This window comes from Protopterus annectens, chromosome 7.part0 (genome assembly GCF_019279795.1).
Source record: "Protopterus annectens isolate FY-2018-M chromosome 7.part0, PAN1.0, whole genome shotgun sequence".
In the NCBI taxonomy this organism is placed as follows: Eukaryota; Metazoa; Chordata; order Ceratodontiformes; family Protopteridae; genus Protopterus; species Protopterus annectens.
In genome coordinates this window covers 890,552,570-890,575,727 of record NC_056739.1, presented here as the reverse complement: position 1 = coordinate 890,575,727, position 23,158 = coordinate 890,552,570, and the positions used below count along the sequence as shown (strand labels likewise).

The 23,158-nt window shown below is 41.5% G+C and overlaps 1 protein-coding gene across 1 annotated transcript in view; it reads right to left on the bottom strand.

The window, feature by feature from the left end:
• ETFA (electron transfer flavoprotein subunit alpha) overlaps window positions 1-22,111 on the bottom strand; it is a gene marked incomplete at its 3' end in the record, with an annotated part of 355,222 nt that extends 333,111 nt beyond the window's left edge. Inside the window, 1 exon segment of the mRNA XM_044077468.1 lies at window positions 22,003-22,111. Coding sequence (XP_043933403.1) covers window positions 22,003-22,041 — 39 coding nt within the window.
• Window positions 22,112-23,158: the final 1,047 nt, after the last annotated feature.

The following is a 23,158-nucleotide window of genomic DNA, read 5'->3' as shown; positions in this document are numbered from 1 at the left end:
CACCACCGCAGTTATAAAGGAAGTTGTTTTATGGCAACTACTAACATTAGCCTTGTCAAACACACACATTTCAGTCCTACATAAGGAACTCATGACATAAAAGAATATAAACTGTACCAGTAATGTGGTACATATGGTCACTTGCAGCCAGTACTACAGACACTGTCAACGTTTCTAAACTGCAAGCTGTAGGTATAGACAAATGTCCGCAAGTCAGCAAACTAAAACTTACCTGCAGCAAAAGGCCATGGTACTAAATTCTATCACCACTTCAATACAGTATTCCCAAGAACTTATCAGAAACTGTTGTCTGCTATACAAAGCCAACTTCTAACAGATCACGCACATACAGGATGCCATGATACAAACAGCTTCACCATTCTACAGAAAAACCCAATGACAAAAAAAAAAAAAAAAAAAAAAGAGCAAGTTTACAAAATCAGCAATTCTGCATGCAACAATGGGGCAAAACACAGATCATTACACTAAATAAAACTAAGAATTAAAAATGAAAAATGCTAACTAACCCCTAACACTACCTTTTCCAAATTCCCTTGTGAGTGATAAAGACCAAAACTATTGCCCAAGATCAGAATCTTGGTACCTCACTATAACCCCCCCCCCCTTGAATGTCGTGCCTTCAGAGTATTTGTCAGCGATTTCCAAACACACTACTACTGCTACAACTATTTGGGAAGATATACAGACCCAAACTGAATTCACAAAGGCCCTAAACAGCTCTTACAAAACCAGACAGGAAGGCAACTGTGACATGGGGTCACCCAAGTTGCTTCTTAAACGCTCTTCAATTCCTATTCCCCCTCCCTTACCTGGGGTAAGGAGGCAAGGGCCTATAACCATGCACACAAAATGGAATCCCAAACTAACCACTGTAGCTTAATACTGCAAGTCAGCTTGTTCTTCAGGAATCCTATGTAGTACATCACATAAAAATCAATGAAATTGCAGTTGTAAAAATCTACTGAGGCTTTACCAAATACTCAAGTCGGTAAACTTATTCTTGCCTGTTGTATGCATGTATTTATGTTGTTCTTGAATGTAGAATGTAAGTTACACACCAAGCTTAGGCCTTAATCTACTGACATACAAAACCGTAAAAAAAGTCACCCACCCATTTTCCTGGTCTAGCAACAGCTACATGCATACATTACTTACGAACAGCGTTGATCATGTAAATACGTAAAAATGTGAAAACTGAATTAAGTTACCCAGTTTGTACATTTTCTGTTTTCATACAGGTTTCTAAGTTGTACTTGGATGACAGGACTACAGCCAAGCAATTACAACCATGAAGATGTGTTTTGTACTTTTTTTTTTTTTTTTTTTAAACCTATTCGCATTTACTCTGGAGACACAGTCTTATGCTGTTTGGTCACCACTTAACATTTGTGTCTGTAATTGGGTTAATTTGAGCCATTACATCTCCAATGTTGGGCTAGATAAAGTAATAGCTCACATTTCTTTTACTTTATTTACTGAAGTTATTAAAACATATGCATTTTATTTCATTTCAGCACTCGTAAAACATACATGTCAACATTTTCCCTTAATCGCGATTCCAACAGGATTTTTCTGGTCTCTATGGTGCTTTACACACTCAATATTTCTTTCAAGACATAAAAAAGTCACCTGCTATAAATACAAATCTTAAAATCAGCCATAAATTATTTCTCACTTCTTTTGAGTCCATAAAGTGATTTACTCTCAAATTCTCCAAAAAAAAATTAGTCATTTACAAAGAGAAATCTTATAATCAGACATGCACAAATTTCTTACTTCTCTCACTTGGAATGCAAACTGGATGAGTCTTCAAATCAATGAATGTTTACCAACCACCCCATTACCATCATTTACTCTGTTGGACTTTGCTTATTCTAGAACAAATGACATTACTTCAGATTTACAAAAACCTCATCTTTACAGTTGTCCTGTATTCACAATTTATAATACAGAGTTTACAATCTCTCAGTCTCCCATCTCACTGCCCTATGACAATTAAACTGGAGCTCAACCAATATATCCCACGGTCACTCCCTTATAAACCTTATCTTTTCCCCACCTACTTATTTTTAATAAACACTTCACACTGCTACCCATTCTATTTCCCATCATTCTTAGGAAACAGAAACTCCTCAAAGGGCAACATTATATAAAATTCTCTCACCTTTTTCATACACATTCACACTGTACCTATTTTATGTTCTCAACAACCTCAAGATGAAACCTGGTGGTGGAATGAAGTAGTACAGGACAGTATACAGAGAAAGAGGATGGCGAAGACGACGTGGGATTGTCAGAGAGATGAAGAAAATAGACAAGAGTAAAAGGAGATGAGGTGCATGGCAAAGAGAGAGGTGGCGAAGGCTACAGATAAGGCGTATGACGAGTTTTATAAAAAGGTTTGACACCAAGGAGGGAGAAAAAGACCTGCACCGATTGGCTAGACAGAGGTACCAAGCTAGTAAAGATGTGCAGCAGGTAAGGGTGATAAAGGATAATGAGGGAAACGTACTCACAAGAGAGGAGTGTGTGTGGAGCAAATGGAAAGAGTACTTTGAGGGGCTGATGAATGAAGAGAATGAGAGGGAGAGAAGGTTGGATGATGTGCGGATAGTGAATCATGAAGTGCAGTGGATTAGCATGGAGGAAGTAAGGATAGCTATGAAGATGATGAAGAACGGAAAGGCTGTTGGTCCAGATGACATACCTGTGGAAGCATGGAGGTGTTTAGGTGAAATGGCAGTGGAGTTTTTAACTAGAATGTTTAATGAAATCTTGGAAAGTGAAAGAAAGCCTGAGGAATGGAGAAAGTGTTTTGGTATCAATTTTTAAGAATAAAGGTGATGTGCAGAGCTGTAGTAACTACAGAGGGATTAAATTGATCAGTCACAGCATGAAGTTATGGGAAAGAGTAGTGGAAGATAGGTTAAGAAGGGAGGTGATGATTAGTGATCAGCAGTATGGTTTCCTACCAGGAAAGAGCACTACAGATGCGATGCTTGACTTGAGAGTGCTGATGGAGAAGTACAGTGAATGTCAGAAGGAGTTGCATTGTGTCTTTGTGGATTTAGAGAAAGCGTATGACAGGGTGCCTAGAGAGGAGTTGTGGTATTGTATGAGGAAGTCGGGAGTGTCAGAAGTATGTAAGAGTGGTTCAGGATATGTACAAGGGTAATGTGACAGCGGTGAGGTCTGCGGTGGGAGTGATGGATGCATTTAAGGTGGAATTACATCAAGGTTCGGCTCTGAGCCCTTTCTTATTTGTAATGGTGATGGACAGGTTGACAGACAAGATCAGACAGGAGTCCCCGTGGACTATGATGTTTGCAGATGACACTGTGATCTGTAGTGAGAGTAGGGAACAGGTGGAGACTACCCTGGAGAGGTGGAGATATGCTCTAGCGAGAAGAGGAATGAAGGTCAGCAGGACTAAGACAGAATAGGTGTGTGTGAATGAGAGGGAGGATAGAGGAATGGTGAGGATGCAGGGAGTAGAGGTGGCGAAGGTGGACGAGTTTAAATACTTGGGATCAACAGTTCAGAGTAATGGTGAATGTGGAAGAGAGGTGAAGAAGAGAGTACAGGCAGGATGGAGTGGGTGGAGAAGAGTATCAGGAGTAATTTGTGACAGACGAGTACCAGTAAGAGTGAAAGGGAAGGTCTACAAGAGGGAAGGTCTACAAGAGGGTAGTGAGACTAGCTATGTTATATGGGTTGGAGACAGTGGCATTGACAAAAAGGCAGGAGTCAGAGCTCGACGTGACAGAGTTGAAGATGTTAAGATTTGCACTGGGTGTGACGAGGATGGACAGGTCAGCCCAGTTTGGAAGGTTTGGAGACAAAGCCAGAGGCGCAAGATTACGTTGGTTTGGACATGTGCTGAGGCAGGATGCAGAGTATATTGGGAAAAAGATGCTAAGGATGAAGCTGCCAGGTAACAGGAAGAGAGGAAGGCCTAAGATAAGGTTCATGGATGTGGTGAGAGAGGACATGCAGGTGGTTGGTGTGACAGAGCAAGATGCAGAGTTCAGGAAGAAATGGAAATAGTTGATCTGGTGTGGCGACCCCCGACGGGAGCAGCCGAAAGAACAACCTCCTCAAGATGAAACCAAAACATATATCATTTCAGCCACCCACAGGCTAACAAATGGAAGTAGCAGCTTCTTTCTTTACTTATGAAGTCACTGATTTTTAAATAGATCCATTTCTGGGTGCGGCCCATAAAGCTCAAATTAGAACTGGTGCGGCGACCCCTGACGGGAGCAGCCGAAAGAACAACCTCCTCAAGATGAAACCAAAACATATATCATTTCAGCCACCCACAGGCTAACAAATGGAAGTAGCAGCTTCTTTCTTTACTTATGAAGTCACTGATTTTTAAATAGATCCATTACTGGGTGCGGCCCATAAAGCTCAAATTAGAACTGGTGCATTTAATTCATTTCTTACTTCATTAAATGTCACACCATACATTTCGTTCCTCAAAGTTCTTACCATTCTTTATCATGATCAACTTTGGTTTCATATCACCTGTCAAAACAGTTAAAAGGGGGAAATAAGCACAATGTCTTAGCTTCCAAACATTTTATTTTAAATACACTCAAACATTCTCTATCAGTCAACAGACCACAAATTCTAGGACTTGTACACTTCATCATGCACAGCAGCTCCCTTTCCTCATAACTTTGAGATACACTTTGATGTACCCACTAGGTCGAGATAATACCCTGCTTATTCCTCAATCATCAATAATGCTACCGTGTGAAAAACAGAGGAACAGACAGCGCTTGAATACGGATGGGGATGAACTCTGTATTACGTGGACAGGAAGTTTGTTCCTGAGCAGCAGTATTCTCAGAGAGATATACCGGTCCCTCCAACCCATTCTGTTGATGCTGCAGAACAGGTTTAGATCCCTAGACAGAGCATCTCTGCTTCCATTTGACTTGCTGATGTGCAGTAACTCCATCAGTATCGGGTCAGAGGCTGCCTCGTATGCCAGACACAGGTCACCCGTTAGCAGTCTATAGAATACTGAGTATAGCAACAGGGCTGTCTCGGCCCATGTAGGACATGTTGTTTAGGCCTTTTTACCCTTTCAGTAAGGTATAGCTGTTGGCATTCCAGTTAGTGTATGCATCTGCATAGACAAGTCCTGAAATGCAGAAATCCCCAGATGACTGCTTGAACTACTACTCCTGCAATTGGCTCTCATTCACAGGGTAGGAGGGGACTGACTTGCAGCACAGAAGTTGATAATCAGTAGGCATGAGAAAAAAAAAAAAAAAAAAAAATGTTATTATCCAGTTAGTTGCAAGCAATCCATATCCAGTTAGTTGCAAGCAATCCATAAACTACTACTATGACTACAATGTATACGGTGCTGTATTTCTGAGATGCAACAAGGCTCTAATAGAAACGGTAACATAATCCACGCCTATTTCTCATATCAAACTTAGTCATGTGATTTCTAAACGTGAGAACACTACCCTCGAATGCCATTTAATTTGCCAAAACTAAAAAATGTAAAAGTGCAACCAAGATATTCTGACCAAGTGGGGGAAAAAAAATAAATAATTCACGTTCTTGCTGTACTTAGTACTGCCACTGTGTATATTAATTATACTTTCATATCTTACTGCCAGTCTTACTAACAAAAGCCAAGTATACATGTACTCAGACGGTTTAGCCATTCTAATAGAAAATCATGCTGCACAACCGTAATACTAAAAAGGTGCGATAACTCAAACTTAACCCAAATGATTAAGACTCTAAAATGTTGACGAGCTGCTCAGAGTACAGGGTTTGATTCCTTCCACCTTCATCTCCCTACTTTACTTGACTGATTAAGTCATTTACCAGACAGTGATCATCACACCCAAAAAGGGAAACTTGTGCCTAGTTTAATTACCTGATTAACAACGGTATAAAAGGGCAAAAAACTAACACACACATATATATTTGGTAGATCTTTTTACTATAATGGTTAATGAACATGGCTGTTGGTAGGAATTATTATTAAGGCGTACACTGAATACAATTTCAATTACTTAGTATTCATGGGAATGTGGCTGACTAGCATTTGTCCAGGCAAGAATCTCAGCAGATCAGGCACTAAACAGTAAAACATATCAGTACATAAGGGCTATGTTAGGGGCGGCCACAGTGGTGCAGGGGTTAGCACTGTTGTCTCACAGCAAGAGGTTCTCCGGTTCGATCCTCGGCTGGGGTGCCTTCTGTGCGGAGTCTGCATGTCCTCCCTGTGGTCGTGTGGGTTTCCTCTGGGTGCTCCGGTTTCCTCCCACGTCCCAAACCTATGCAGTAGGTGGATTGGACACCCTAAATTGGCCTTAGGTGTTGAGTGCGTGTGCCTTCTGTGGAACTGGCAACTCGACACTGTAAAACTCCAGCACCAATCATGAGCGGACAGGTGACCCGCTGTGGCGACTCCTAACCGGGAAAAGCCGAAAGAAGAAGACGACGGCATAAGGGCAATGTTAATGCATTAAGCAAAGATGGTCATTACAAAGCAGGTGCATTTACATTTGCAACTTTGGTGTCAGACAGGGGATTACATTTAAAGACGTATGGTAGTGCAAGTTACAGGTGAACACTGGGTGTGGATTAAATGACATTGTCTATTACAGCTTCATTACTGTTCAACGATAACAGACAGCAGATTTTACAGAAGAAATATGGTAATGGGCTGGTTATAACTCACTGGACGGCAGTAGTAGTAGTTTTTATTTAAAAAGTATACAACGTGTTCTTAACAGTTGTGCAACAGTCAAAGATATACCTGTTTTACACATCTGATAAACGGAGATTCACTCACCCTGAAGTGAGGTTTAATTTAAAAAGTTCAGTGTACAGTATATATATATATATATATATATATATATATATATATATATATATATATATATATTTTTTTTTTTTTTTTTTTTTTTTTTTTTTTTTTTTTTTTTTTTAACATGCTTATCTTTTACTTGGCAATCAGTACTAAGAATGTTTATTTTAATACCAAACAATCTGGCTAGGTTACACATAGGGAGGTCACAGTGGATGGTGCCAGAGCCCAAGCAGTTTTTTTTTAAGTTTTGCTGGTAGTGTGCTATAACATAATTTATCATCAGGACATCATCATCCATTATAGGTTCATAGGTGTGTACTAGGCTAATGGCCCTGGAGCCTTTACAAGCCTAGCCCATAGCATTACCCTGGCATCATGCCACCTGACCTTAGCTCCCAGTGCCTCTGTGGAGTAAAGCCACTGGAGTGATCCATGGGGTGAATTTTCTATTTCCCATCTACTCATCAAGATTTCTTTTGAAGACGGCCAGTGAGGTGCTCCTCTTGACATATATGGGAAGTCAATCCCATAGCATGGGCAGTCTCTGGGTTATGAACATGTCCCTCCAGTACAAGGATTTCTCGTTTACCCTTTGCGGTTTTTAAGGAAGCATAAAACTGTCTCCACAGCTCTCAATCTTCCCAAATTAACCAGGAGCACATGTTTAAGCTGAAATCATCTCACTTTCACAAGTACAAGATCTGGGTGCAAATACACCTGAGATTTATGGTAATGCAAGCTGTGTTCTGGCTATAGATGTTTCAGCCAGAACATTGCTTTACTACACTTGTTTTGTACGCAGCTGGCCTGCTTCATTTTCCTGAGTTGTGTGGAAACGGCTGTAGCAGACCTGATGTGGTTTCAAGTGCTCAAAGCAGGTCCACTTAATCCATATATCAAATCAGCATGGGTACTGAGGAGCAAATGGTAAAGTCGGAGGGGGCAGAGAAGTCACAGCGTTCGTCACTGGATCATCTGGAGAGCAGAGGAACATAGTTATCGTTGATCGAGCTGAAGGAGAGACTGAAGACCGTGAACTGAGTTGTGGCCATGGATCCAAACTTTGTTTTGGCAGTTTTTCAAGCCCCAGCTGGTGTGGACATAGTGACTGAATTATTCCCAGGATGTCTGAGCGGAGGTAAATGTGTTGCAATCAAGGGATTTTATTTTTTTTTCCATGTTAAGTAGGATGTTCGTGTTTCACTGTTGCAGTCATTACTCTTGGGTTATCCTGCTGGCAGGCTACCCGCAGTCAGCCAGAATTCCAAAGTCTAGGTCCGGCATCTGTTGCTGTCGCCTCTTCCCTGACGTCAGTGCGCCAGGGGTATAAAAGATGCTGCCGGCGCCATTATCAGTCTTTCTTGCTGCGCGGTGCCCGAAGCAAAAGCAGTTCACAAGTGCTGGTCGGCCAACTTCTGAGATTTTCAAATACGAATTTCAGAACCGAGTCTTCATTAAAGCCAAGTACCCCGTTGGGGAAACTTTTTTCTTGCTCCAGACCGATGTCAGAAAAAGTTAATTGTATTTCTTGTGGGAAGCAAATACCTCATAAGGATTTTCACTCTTACTGTATTCCTTGCCTAGGCCCGGATCATAACGTTGCTAGCTGTCGGTTTTGTGCTAGATTTAACCAATGCACTATCAAGCGTCGGTTCGATTTTGCATTCCATTACTTTGGCCGAAGATTTAGTTATATAATGCCATCGGATCAGCCGACAACCAGAGTTTACAAAAAACGCAAGGATAAGGAAAGATAGGCATCCAAGATCCAAAGCATCGGCTTCGGAGGGTGTCTTCAGACCTACACAACTATATATTAAGCCATCTTCAGCTTCAAAGACTAAAGACGAAACAAGTACAGCATTCTCCTACTCAGACGTCCATGCCTAAAAAACAGATGCTTAAAATGGCCGAAGACCCAATTACTTTGATCAGGGGATCCCATCCCCCTGCTGACAAGAGGCCTAGGCAAGAGAGAGTATGATTCTTCTGATCAGGTTTCTATTTCCTCCGATTCCTCTTCTGAACAGGATTACTCCATGCTTCCCTAGGAGGATTCTGATGCTGAAGAATCCATTCCTTCAGCCTCTCATCCTGAGGATTATTCTTTTGGGGAAACCCTGCACACCATGAGGAAACATTTCCACTGGGAGAGCCAAGATTATTCTGAATCTAAGAAAAGGCTCAGAGACTTTCTGCTACTTCCTCAACACAGACCCCTTGCTATTTCACCTGTACTCGACATTGTAGATGTATTTTCAGAGTCCGGCCTGTCCCCAGAATCTTTACCCCCTGCACTTAAGCCAAGCCAGGCAGATACTACAGGGTCCCGGATTCTCATAAATTTCTGTATAAAAACCCCGCTGCTGACCCAGAAACTATATCTCAGGGTCCCAAGGGGGTTAAAGCTTCCACTGCAAAAAACCCTGCCCCCTCTGATAGGGATTCCAGGTCTCGACAGATGGGGGAAAAAAAAGTCTACACTTCTGCAACCTTGGCCGTAAGGGCTTTAAATTGTCAGTTTCATATGCTTAAATATCAGCAATATTTAATGTCACTGCTTAAACAGAAAATGTTGACAAATACTGAATGTTCAGAGAACAAGGAATTGCAGGATTTATTGCATGCAGCTGAACAAGTGGGAAAGCATACTTTGCAATGTGGTTAGGATTCTCTGGAGGCCTCTTGCAGGGCCGCTGTTACAGGTTCTGTTATTAGAAGGCATGCTTGGTTAAAGGAACTAAATCTGCCTGATCATGTTAAAGCAAAATTATTAGATGCACCATTACAGCATGATACTTACTTTGGTTCTAAAGCAGAAGAGGTGTTGAAAAAAATGGAGGATAAAGCAAAATCCATGCAGACAGTCAAGGATTTCTTAAAGGTACAGCCACCCAGGTTTAGCAGAAACTGGCCTTCTAAAAATTGGTCCTTTCCAGCGTCAGAGACCACAAAGAGGCAGATACAGGCACCCCAGAGGCAGACCTCAGCCCCAAGGCTCATACAGGCCTAAACAATGGGGTACTCCTACCTCCAAAACGGAGAAGACAAATCACAACCTTTCAGAAAACAGTCCCAATGACTTTCCTCTACCAGATCCAAGCACTTTTCTTTTGGCAGCCCCCTTAAGGGGAAAAATAGCACTTTTTCATCAAATTGGCAAAGGATTACCCAAGACAAATGGGTCCTGAACATAGTGTCCCAAGGCTACAGGTTCCATTTTCACACTCTACCAAGGTCAAAAGGTATGCCAGACCTGCCACACAATCAATGGGCAGAGGCACAAAAACAAATTACAGCCCTCATGGATATGAGGGCCATTCAGCATGTACCACAACAAGAGCAGGGACAAGGATTTTACTCCAAACTTTTCCTAGTACCATGAAAGGACAAACCCTGGAGACCAATACTGGACCTGTCTATACTAAATAGATTTCTGGAAGTTCCAAAATTCAAGATGTTGACTCTACAGCAGTTACTGCCCATGCAGGGCAAGAAAGCTTGGCTCGTAACTTTGGACCTAAGAGAGGCATACCTGCATGTCCCAATCAGACAATCTTGCAGAAGACAGCTCAGATTCATAGCTGGCTCAATGCATTACCAATTCTCTGCACTGCCCTTTAGCTTATCTACTGCGCCCAGAGTCTTCACAAAATGCCTGGCACCAGTAATTGCGTTTTGCAGACAAAAAGGAATTCAAATATACCCCTACTTGGACGACTGCCTAATTCAAGCAGAGAACAAAGACATTCTACTAAAGCATCTGGCGTTTGTAAAAAGATTACTAATTGGCCTAGGGTACACAGTAAACCAAAAGAAATCAAAACTAATGCCCTCTCGAGAGATAATATTCCTGGGTGCAAGCCTAAATACAACTGCCCAGATGGCTTATCTCACGCCTGACAAACAAAAGCAACTGACTACTTACTTCAAGAATTTGGCAACAAAAACCCACTTATCTGCAAGGAATATCCTGCAGACCTTGGGTTTCATGGCATCCTGCATTCTACTAATTCCATATGCCAGACTGCATATGAGGAAACTACAATGGTATCTAAAGTGTTTGGACTCAACATTGTCACAGCCTGGAGACAGTAATTGCACTCATTCCCTGCCTGCAACAGGAGTTTCAATGGTGGGCAGAAGCCTGTCACCAAAATGAGGGTCTGCCATTCAGTTTACCCCCAGCCAGACAAACACTGACCAACGGATGCATCAGATTATGCCTGGGGGGACCATATGGCAGGAAAATGTATTCAGGGCACATGGCCTGCAAACAAGATGCATCTTCACATCAATCAAAAAGAGATGCTAGCTGAATGCCCTGACAGCTTTCAAGGACCTACTTCATCCAGGACAGTTACTGATAAAGACAGACAACACTACGGTCATGTGGTACATCAACAGGGAGGTACACATTCCTACCTCATCTGCAGACAAGCAATGGCCTTATGGGACACAGCATTGGCTTTTCAAGTTCACCTGCAAGCACAATTCCTGCCAGGAAAAACAAATACTCTGGCAGACGAACTAAGCAGAAACCTCATGGATCCATACGAATGGAAAATGGATCCACAAGTCTTCAGCATAAGGAAATGGGGATGCCCAGACATAGATCTATTTGCCTCCACTCAACTGCCAATTGCAGAGATTGTGCACAAGAATTTATCACAAACAAGCATGAAAAGACGCCCTATCCTTCAGCTGGAAAAATCTAACAGTATATGCCTTTCCCCCATTGCCTCTCCTTCCCAGGGTACTCCTAAAGGTCAGACAAGAGAAGCCAAAAATTATACTGATTGCACCAGACTGGCCACACCAGCACTGGTACCTAAATCCTGAAGAGCTTGTCTCAAGGTCCAGCATGGATACTGCCTCAAACTTCTCACTTGCTGACACAACAAAACAGTCAGATCCTGCACAGCCAACTAAGGACATTAAATCTGGCAGCATGGCGGATAATGTAGCCATTCAGAAAAAGCTGGTATGGATGTTATCTTGGAGGCCAGGAGGCCCAGTGCCAGAAAATCTTATGCAGAAAAATGAAGAGATTCTCTGCTTGGAACCAGGCATAGACACGTGTGTACCAAATATCCCTCAGATTTTACAATACCTAACTGAGATGCTAAACAAAGGCCTTTCTTTCTCATCTATTAAGATTCATGCCTCAGCCATTTCAGCCCATATGGAACCACCTATCTTTTCTCATCCTTTAATAAGGCAGTACCTCAGAGGGGCCAAACAACATTAGGCCTCCAAGGAGAGCACCAATTCCGGCCTGGGACCTCAATTATGTTTTGGAAAAACTCACACTGCCTCCTTTCGAGCCAGCATCAACAGCAGATATAAAATACTTATCCTGGAAAACAGCTCTGCTCCTAGCAATAACCTCTGCAAGGCGAGCCTCAGAGCTACAAGCACTCATGGTTGTGGAACCTTTCATCATTTTCCATCCAGACAGGGTTTCTCTGAAGATGAACCCTACATTTATGCCTAAGGTGGTATCCAGTGTGGCCCTCAACCAAACCATTCACTTGCCAACCTTTTATCCTAATCCACAGAACAAGGGTGAGAAAATTCTGCATTCTTTGGACATACACCAGTAGTTAAGATTCTACTTGGACAGAACTAAAGCGTTCAGAAAGACTGAGCAACTTTTAGTGTCATATGCTGCAGGTTCACAAGGAAAGGCCATCTCAAAACAGACCATTTCTAAATGGATAGGCCATTGCATTTCGACATGGCAAATCAGATTTGCCTAAGGACATTAGGCCTCATTCCACCAGAGCAGCAGCCACTTCAGCAGCCTTCCTCAGAGGAGTACCAACCAAAGATATCTTAGAGGCTGCAACTTGGAGTTCAGTGCACACGTTTACAAAGCACTACCACTTGCCTCTTTACCCAGAGCAGGCTTTGCCACTGCAGTTCTGCATAGCCTCTTCTAATCCTATTTAGCTTAGCCACCCTACTTCAGCTTTGGGATTCAACCCAAGAGTAATGACTGCAACAGTGAAACACTATGAACATAGTACAGTTGTGTACCTACCATAAATGTAGATGTTAGAGTGTATTCACTGTTGCAATCCAGGTTACCCACCCACCATCCCCCTTTTCCTTTGCTGGGGCTTATCTGCACTTCTCTACCCAATACAACCTTCTTGTGTATTTGCTTGTAGATGAAGGACATGTTATTTTTGTGCATGTATTTTTATTGGCATATTCTTTCAGCCTTCCAATTTAGGGGCACCTGACATCTGGGGCAAGAAAAACTGAAAATGGCATTGGCTGTATCTTTTATACCCATGGCACACTGACGCCAGGGAAGAGGCGACGTCAACCGATGCCAGACCTAGACTTTGGAATTCTGGCCAACTGCGGGTAGCCTGCCAGCGGGATAACCCAAGAGTAATGACTGCAACAGTGAATACACTCTAACATCTACATTTATGGTAGGTACACAACTGTACTTTCCAAGTGCAGGCCAGGGGGCCAGGTTATGTGCTGGGCAAGGGTTTAGAGTGGGACATACCTCTCAACTGTACATATTTTCTCAGCATGTCCTGATTTTTTTCTCATTTTCACTCCGTTTTTCATAAAACTGTAGCCATCTGAAATTAATGGCATGCCTTTATAATCTGAAGTTAGAAAACAATGACAGTGTTCAGACTTCATACTTTTCAGAAAATTCATGCTACTTTGTCATAAAATGAGCTTTTCTGAATGGTAAATTATAATCTTAAATTAGAAAATAATGGCAGACATTTACATTTCAGATTTCATACACTTCCAAAAATTCAATCTACTGCAAAACTCGTTATTCTAGCAACTTTCTAAGCTTATAAGAGCAATATCTGTAGCTAATGTGCTGGGCAAGGGTTAGCTCTGTCTTTATAGAATTAAATGTGTGGGTGTGTGTCCACTGATGCACTTCAAATATACATATGTGCCTGAATGTTCCTGATTTTAAAGGTCCTTTGTCCCTGATTTTTTGATCTAGAGGTTGAGAGGCATGACCGTCTCTATGGTATACAGAGATGAACCTTAACTATGGCCGAGAACCTATGTTCAATCATTAGCCCAAGCAATGGAATAGTTGCCCAGAAATGAGACAGGAATTTCACAGCACATGCCTACTTGGGTGCAGGGATGAGCTTGGTTGCACTGTAGGTCATAGCCCCTGTGGGAGACCAGAGTCAGTGACTTAAGGCATCGGTGAGCCAATGGTGTGAGCAGGAAATCTCAACAAGGCATCACTGCAAAGGTAAGAATGGCTTTTATGCTATAACCCATGTAGAAGCCCACCTAAAGACAGTGTCTTAGTACGTTTCTGAAAGCAATGTATTTAATTTATAGCTGTATAATCCAACTAGGGAAAGCTAGAAAATTTGATTTACTGACAAATTTGATTTCTACACTTAGACTAAAATGATTGTGTCAGGAGCGGTGTTAAAAGAGGGGACAACTTCAGCAAGGAAGCAAGAGCAGCCTCAGTCTTTTAACAGTGTTAAAGATACTATATGCCTTTGCAAAGTTTCAGACTACCTGGTCAGCGTTATACGAGTATGTTGGAAGCAACATCCTAGCAATTCATAATTACTTTGCTTTCTTGCTAGACTTCAGGATTTAAAACTCAAGGAAAGTCCTCAGTTTATTAATCCATGAAGGTAGTGTTAGCAGCATCCTTAACACAAACTTCGGCACGGCATCTCAGACTGAGACTATGTGAATTAATTTGTCCCGTCTTGGCACCTTGATTTCTAGCACGTAACAGATCCCTTACAAAAGCAGCATTCACTACTGCACTGTACCTGCCGTCAAAAGAACATGCACTAAAGATGCTCTTCAAGTCTGTCCACCTAGGAGGACATGCTCAACAAGCCACGCTGCTTCGCTAGAGATGGCATGCACCTGTCACCCTTAGGATAAATACTGGCCAAGGCTCTTGCCACCCCCATAGCACCTTTTTTAGACAATGCTCAAAAAGACAAACCCACCACCGTAAATAGCACAAGTAACAAAACTGAGGGTAATGGTACTCAATGCCAGAAGTGTAAACCTCAAAATGCACACACTCGAGGTACTCCTCAGTATTGAGAAAAAAAAAAAAAAAAAAAAAAAAAAAATCGATATATGTGCAGTAACAGAAACCTGGTTTACGGCTCCAGAGAGCACCCCAGCACTACCAGGCTACAACTCATACCATACATTTCAGCCACAGAACCCAGACCGAAATACAAAAGGCGGGGGCGTATCCATATTCATCAAGGATACCCACACTTCCAGGTTAGTGGCACAGCACGATGCTTCAGAGATCATCCACGTGCAAGTAACAACGGGCAAAACTGCAATTAAAATTGTAGCTTGCTACAGATCACCCACCATGTCCCAGGACCCCCATTCCACATTTCTGGAAACAAAAGGCCCTTGGGTGATTTCAATTACCCAAACATTAAATGGGAGAACTACTCAAGTACTAACTCCCTTGCCCAAGATTTCCTAGTATTTATAAACTCAAACGCCCTGGATCAACTGGTCAACACTCCCACCAGAGATGACAACATATTGGACCTGGTCATCACCAACATGGGCAACCAGTGTTCCACACCAGAGGTCAACCCCTTGCTGGCTAGATCTAACCATAAACAAATCACATTCCGCCCCTACCCCCAGTCAAGGAAACCACTGTGAAAAACTTTTCAAAAGCAAACTTCACATTACTTAAGACCGAGGTGGAAAGTTTCAAAGCCCTCATGCTAAAGGATAACACTGTCCAAGCTGCAAAATCCTTTACTAATGCATTCTACAGGCACCTACAAGAATGCATGGATTGTGCTATCCCAAGCAAAACCAAGACTCACTCCTCCAAGAAAAGGAAACCAGTCTGGTGGACCCCTGCCATAAACAAGCTATATAACAGGAGGAAACTAATACAGAAGAGAGTAAAATCCCAAAGACATCCCTGATCAGTATCAGCAAGAAGCTACGATCCCTCATAAAATCATCCAAGGTTAGCTTCGAAATAAAAATTGCCAAGGACTCCAAAGATAACCACAAGCCATTCTTAGCTATGTCAAGAATCTAAGCAGCAATGCTCAGATCTGCTCGGAGTTAGTGCAGAATGGCACAAAATACACACTGAACCGACAGATATCGCCAACATCCTGTGCAAACTTCAACCCCCTCTCACCCCCAAAAGGGCCCATAACCATACAAGAAGAATGCAGTGCCCCTGAAATCAGACACACAGGTTAAAACAGTCCTTTCCAAAACCAAAAACACAGCATCAATGGGACCGTACAGTGCTCCAGGCTGCGTCCTACATGAGCTCAAAGACTAACTAACCCCTAACCTAAACAGACTGCTCAAACTCAGCCTCTCCACATAGAGTGGCGCACAGCAACGCTTATTCCGCTTCACAAAGGTGGAGCCACAACAGACCCCGGCGACTATCGCCCAATAAGCCTGACTAGCTTGGTCTACAAGGCTATGGAGTGCATCATCATGGAGCTCATCAACAGAGACATTGGGAACCTCCAAACACTGGACCCTACCCAGTTCAGCTTTGCTAAAGGCAGATCATGCCTCCTAAACCTGGTGGACTTCTTTGAGACCATTACTAAAGCTACAGATGAGGGAAAGGTGGTACACACAGTCTACCTAGACCTCGCAAAGGCCTTCGACACCATTCCCCATTCTGGTATTACAGACAAACTCCCCAGCCTGAACATAAACCCCTATGTCACAAGATGGGTTGCCAACTGGCTCACGGACAGAACTCACATGGTGAGAGTTGTGGGAGCTAAGTCTGACTCTAAACCGGTTACAAGTGGCGTTCCCCAGGGCTCAGTCCTGTTCGGCATATACTTTTCAGAGGTATAGGCAAGCATAGGAGGACTATGGCTGACCAAGTTCACAGACAACTGCAAACTAGGGGCTATAATTAACTCTCCGGCCGACACAGACATCCTCCAAAAGGGTCTCACTCAGACAGATACCTGGTGTCAAACTCATGGCCTCAAGCTAAATGCCAAAAAGTGCATGGTCATCCCCTTTGGAAAAAACAAAGTACCCACAAACAACAACATAGGTGGTAGTCGATTAAATAAGGAAGACGTAATAAGGGATCTGGGGACCCAAGTAGATAGTAATCTCTCCTTTGATAATCACATCGCCAAAGTGGTTAGAAAATCCTTCTATGTGGCCCACCTAATCACAAAAGGGTTCAGATCCAAAGAGGTCATTGTGCCCCTCTACTCATCACTCATAAGACCAATCATAGAGTACAACCCCCATTTGTGATGTACCTTACAAGACACCTGAAAAGATCACAGAATTACCTCACCAGGAGGATCACTGGCCTCAAACAGATGTCCTATGCAGCTTGCAGCTGTACTCTGTTGCACACCACCTACTCAGAGGTGATTTCTTCCCGACATACAAGGCCATGTTCAACCCAGAATTGATGGGCATGCTCCACCTAAAGAAAACCATATCCCCTCGACCCACAAGCTCTAGGGATCTAAACCTCACCACAACAATAAATATGACGTGCTGGAGGGATATGCCTGTCCCAGAGACTTCCCATGCTTTGGGACAAGATTCCAATCTACATTAGGCAGAGCTCCTCACTAACACTCTTCAAGAGAAACCTTGACGAGTGGATGGGAAACAGTTTACCCCGGGGATCACTTCAGTAGCTCTGCTGGAAAGAGGCACAGGGAACTAATCTAAGGGGGGGGGGGTGAAAGCCAAGACATTCTGGCCAGGCTTATAAATGCCTTTAGGCAGACAGCCTAGCACCTACTCATGAGCCTATAAATATCCTCCCCTCATTGACCATAGGAAGTTACTAGGCTACACAAAGACTACCAGGTTGCAAAATCCAGAAAGCCAGTTTATTCCAAGACAAAGGTTAAGACCAAACAGAATGATGAACAATGGACATATACAAAAATGCATTAAAATCCCTATGTTTCCATCCCTGTGGACTGCTTCAGATGTTTAATGACAATTTCGTCACTGCATCAGTTCCGACCCTTCTTTAGCAGACATCTTGCTTTCCTCGTATGTTCATTCATTTGCCTGCAGCGCCAGCCTCATAACACCCCTTGGTGGGCATCAATTACACAAACATGCACCCTTTTGGGAATTACTGCTTACAGTGGATATAAAAAAGTGTACACACCCGTTAAAATGCCAGATTTTTTGTGATATAAAAAAATGAGACCACAATAAATCATTTCAAAGCTTTTCCCACCTTTAACCTGACATATAACCTATACAATTCAATTGAAAAACAAACAAACCTGTTGGGGGGAAAAATATAAAAGACATACAATAACCTGGTTGCACAAGTGTGCACACCTTTAAACTAATGAAGTAGAAAACTATGGAATTTCTGGAAATGGGTGCAGAGAAAAATGCATATTTTATACACACGCCTAATGGTGCTGCCACATCACTAACTGTCATTTAAAAATTGTACACATAAGAAAGGGACATGTTTTCAACCAATATCACTTAAGGCCATAAAACATTTTTATAGGTGTAGTCATCTCCCATAAGCAGGTTTTGTTTAACCCCATACTGTAAATATCTCCCACAGGGAGGTTTTGTATAACCCATACTAACAGTTCTACACACTGTGTGGTTTAAATAACAGTTTTCAAGAAATGCTCAGAATATATGCACTCATGAGAGTACACATACTATGCCTAGCTAAACGCTTACTTTGAAAGTGCAAACCAAGTTCCCATGATGGCATCCAGTTCAGCCTCAAAACAGAAAAAGCCTCATAACTGTTTTTGCGGCTCTTAAGAACGCAGCCTTCTCTTCTATACTTTTACTTCAACTTTTAAGTTCTGTTGGCTCTTAATTGAACAAATCATGGATACCAAAAGGAAGCATTCTCTGTCATTGCTTTAGCTAAATACACAGCAGTACAGGGTCTGTATTAGCATTTTGGGGGCCCACAGCAAATGTCATGCTGGGGGCCCTCTGGCCACTTTCAGTCTAAGTATCACCCTGTCACTGCCACTACTTCTATCCATCTTTTTAGTTCATGCTGCAGGCTTTTAGGAGTAGTACACACAGACAGATCTGTAGCTACAATGATCTTATTACAACACGCATACATACCACACTGTGTTGGCCCATCTCACAACAAAGGGGCATTTACAGTTACTGACATTTAGGTGCAACAAGGATACATTACAACAACTCTATGTACAGGACAGAACTAATATGCAATGAACCCTAGGCAGTGGCTACTGTTTCAGCCCCCACCAAACACACACACACCCTCCAGAGTTCCCCTCTGTTTTCCCCATGTTGGGCTTCCCACTTATGCACATTACTTTTTTTCTTCCATTTCTCACATTTTACCTTTTTTCTTCAGCTTTTTCAAGAAGCCATAACTTTATATATGCTCTAAAGTGCTTTTTAAGTTTATTTTTTTTCTTTTTACCCAATGATGGCTTGAACAGAAATGATGATTAAGGAAAGAAATTCAATGTTGGCATTAAGCTTTAGTTTTCCTTCTTTTTGATATACTTTCAAGCTTTAGTTTTCCTTCTTTTTGATATACTTTCTTGACCAAGTCAGCATAGTAATACCCATTTAGGAAATAACTCCATTAAGCCGCTGCCCCCAGAAGCTAGAGCATTTCCCAACCTTTTAATCCAAAAGTGGCCTAAACAAAAATTGTGAGTAAGAAAAAAGGAATTTCAGTCTTTTTTTCTTTCAATGAAGACAAATTGGACTCCAGACTTAAAATTCAAAATTGACAAAAAATAGGAGCTCAAAGTAAATTAAAAAGTCAATTGTGAGGATACACAGATCCTGTATGGAAATACTGCTTGCCACACTAATACTCCCAAAAAGACAGTCACTGCCTAGGCAACCCTTTAGTGTTAGATTGTCCCACAGTCATGTATTTCGACATACATATATATAGCATGCCTACTAACTCCTCGATCCTAACCCCAAAGGCAGCCAGCTGTATGTGTGTCTGATGTTTGATTGTGAGGAAAGCGAAAATAAATAATGACTGCAATAATGTATTCTACTTTGCTGCTACCGGGCAGTACACTGCCCCAACAGGAGCTAAAGTAACTATTTGTATACCTCTGAGGTCTGTTAGAAAAAGTAAAGGAAATGATGACTACACAATCCCCAGCACCCACATAACCTACGGTAAATTTCTGTACACAAACATCTGAGCAGGGATGTTTTAGAATGTTTGTGGTTGAGGACAGAGGCTATTATCAGTTTTATCCTAACAGGGTCATATCATATAACTCCATCCAGGCTAAAGAGTGCAATCAGAAAATGAAAGCATTTTTTTCTCATTTTTCCTCAACCAAAAACCGCTTTTTGGGGGTCCCCACAGTCAAGGATAATTAAGGGAGCCCCCTGTATCTATTTATACAGTCTAGGGAGTGGAGACCACCCGATACCTAGGAGATCTAAGTGTCTGAATGCCTATGACATACATTATGCCTTACTTCTGAAAAATAATCACTTGTTAGCTACATTTTTACTGATACCCTGAAGAATAATGCGTGTGTTCCGACATTATTGGATGTATGTATTTCTAAAAATCAGTGATATTTTACACACACACACAGCAATGTTAATTTTCTACTTATTTCGGCAAGTACATTGTACAACACTATTATGGCTACACAAGATCAGTGACTGCTGTTTAGCAGTCAAACAGCAACAGTGAGAAGACAATGTTATTTACCTCAGTAAGTAGTAAATTAATACTAATCAGTATCCCTGATTTCAGATATTTCTTATTTTGTCTCAATTTGACTCTGTCACACTAAATCAAGTAATCAGAGTTTTACACCGTCTAAAAATGCATGTGATGCAAAATGTGTTATTCTAGTAACTTAAGTGAATTATAGTAATATATAAAAGGTGCTCCTCATTTTGAGACTTTATTATGCTATTATTTTTATCATTGAACAGAATTCTTCAGTAAATACATTGAGAGTTATAGTATCAGTTGTTCTGCCAGTATGTATAAAACCCCTGAAAAAGATACCATCCCAGAAGATTAGAAGTATCAGCTCTTAAACTCCACAGTTTGCACGGAGATCGGTCACCCTGGGTTGCTGATCTCTCTAGTGCTTACTCTGCTTATGCTCATTACAGCTTTGTCCTAACAGAGTCATATTACAGTCCTGTTCAGGTTAAAGAGTGTAACTGAAAATTAATACATTTTTTTTCTCATTTTCCCCCAACCAACAGCAGCTTTTGTGGGCCCCCCACACAGTCAATGAGGATTAAGGTGCCCCCTGCAGCCAGAGTTATTAAAACTGGCTATGTTGTTAATTTTAGTGAAGAGGATGTCCGCCAATAGGGTTTAACTAGGCTGGAGCATTATGGCAAAATATTTAATGAAATTGTAAAGTTTGTTACCCGACAAAATACTGTTACTATAGATAAAGATCTTTGAATTTTGAAGGAGATAAATACGAGTTATTGTTACTTACCTGGTTTTAATTATACAAGCTTCCTGTAATAGCTTTTGTTGGTTTGACAGACATGTTACAAAATATCAAGATTAAATAAGTTGCAGTGGTTGGGGGCCCCCAGCGACCGCAGGGTTCGCTGGTGCCTAAAACCGGCTAAGAGTACATGAAAGATACCATACCATTTTATTGTTACTAAGCTGTTTTTGCAGCTCTGTCACTAAATATATTATGCACGTAAGCTAACCATTTACAAAACGCACACAACATACACTTTAATCCTGTATACACATCTTCCTTTCCTCAGTGATAGCACCTTTGCAAAACAATCCTCAAAATTTCACACGCTCTCTGGGTCATTCCTCAAGGACACTCCGTTCTTTCATATATATTTTTTAATACCACATACCAACACTCACGTGTCCACATTATGCTAAACTCACTGCCAAAACATTTCATGATCAACATTCCTCCAAACGTGAATGAACTATGACCAGCATGTTAAACTACAATGACCTCCTAACGTTACCCCTCACGAAATGACCTCCAGTATCGAGACACAATGCCCTAACATCAGAATCCAGGCAATCATATAACCCTCTTACACTTGCAAATACCGGAACGTAAATGTTCACCATTACTCACCAAATGCCTGAACCGCTGACTACCAACAACACAAAACATGCTGCTAATCCCAGAGTCAACTTCCTCTAAAGTCTCTAACCGGTGCCGGAGCCAAAGAACTATCGCGAGATTCCTGCAGCTACGTGAGCTTTCTAAATAATATACGTCAAGTCCCAGCTTCTCAATAAACTTTATTTTAATGCTAGTACGTGGGTGGTTTAATGAAGTTGTTGTACGTTATTTTCTTTGGTTGTTACACTGTTTGCGAAAATTTGCACAATTCCAAATTATATGCGTTTTATGCCTTCTTAACCTGCAGAATTAAAGTGAAATCCGTAAACAATCAAAAGTACTTTTTAAATCTTAAGAGTTAACAACATATCTCTCAACTTTTTAGCAAAAGAAGTCTGGGGAAAGGCAAAAGTAATGAAGGGGAAGGGGGGGGGGGGGGGTCAACATCGAGGACCTATTTTAAGTATTGTTATAAACTTTGCAAATTGCTAGAAATTATAGTTGGCCACAACGGATCCAAGGCACTTCCAGAAAAATCAGGGACAAACTGGGACCTTTTAAATTATCAGTAGTATTAACTCAAGGCATTGTGAATTAATGTACATTTTGTGAAGTAAAATAAGGCAGTAATTCTAATTATTGTTATTATTTTATGTGAAATACACAAAACTTTTCTCCAAAAGTCGCGAGTTTTAGGAGGGATTAAGACGGGTAGAGCTAAAATTTGTGTAAAAATTAGAGCCATTAATGGGTTTTGCTTCAGTGTGTATTTCTGAAGGATATGAGGTCTGAAACTCAAAATATGTGTCATTATTTAGTGACTTCAATCCTCAACAGTTTTGCCAGAAAACCACAAATTGTATGAGGAACAGACCAAAAATATGAAGCAAAAAATCTGAAAAAGTTGAGAACTTGACAAAATCAGGGATTGTGAAGTAACATGCGTTTTCTGAAACAGAAGTCTGTAACTGTAAACAGTCTCATGTTTTATTATGTCTAATCAACCACGTCTAATCTAACACAAGCAACTTTTTAGGAGGAACAGAGGAAAAAGACAACCAAAATCATGGACATACATAAAAACAACATAAAAATCCTGAACAGTTGAGAGCCATGCTTAATTCTGCATTTTGGTCTGTATTAGTACTTTGAGAACTTTGTACAC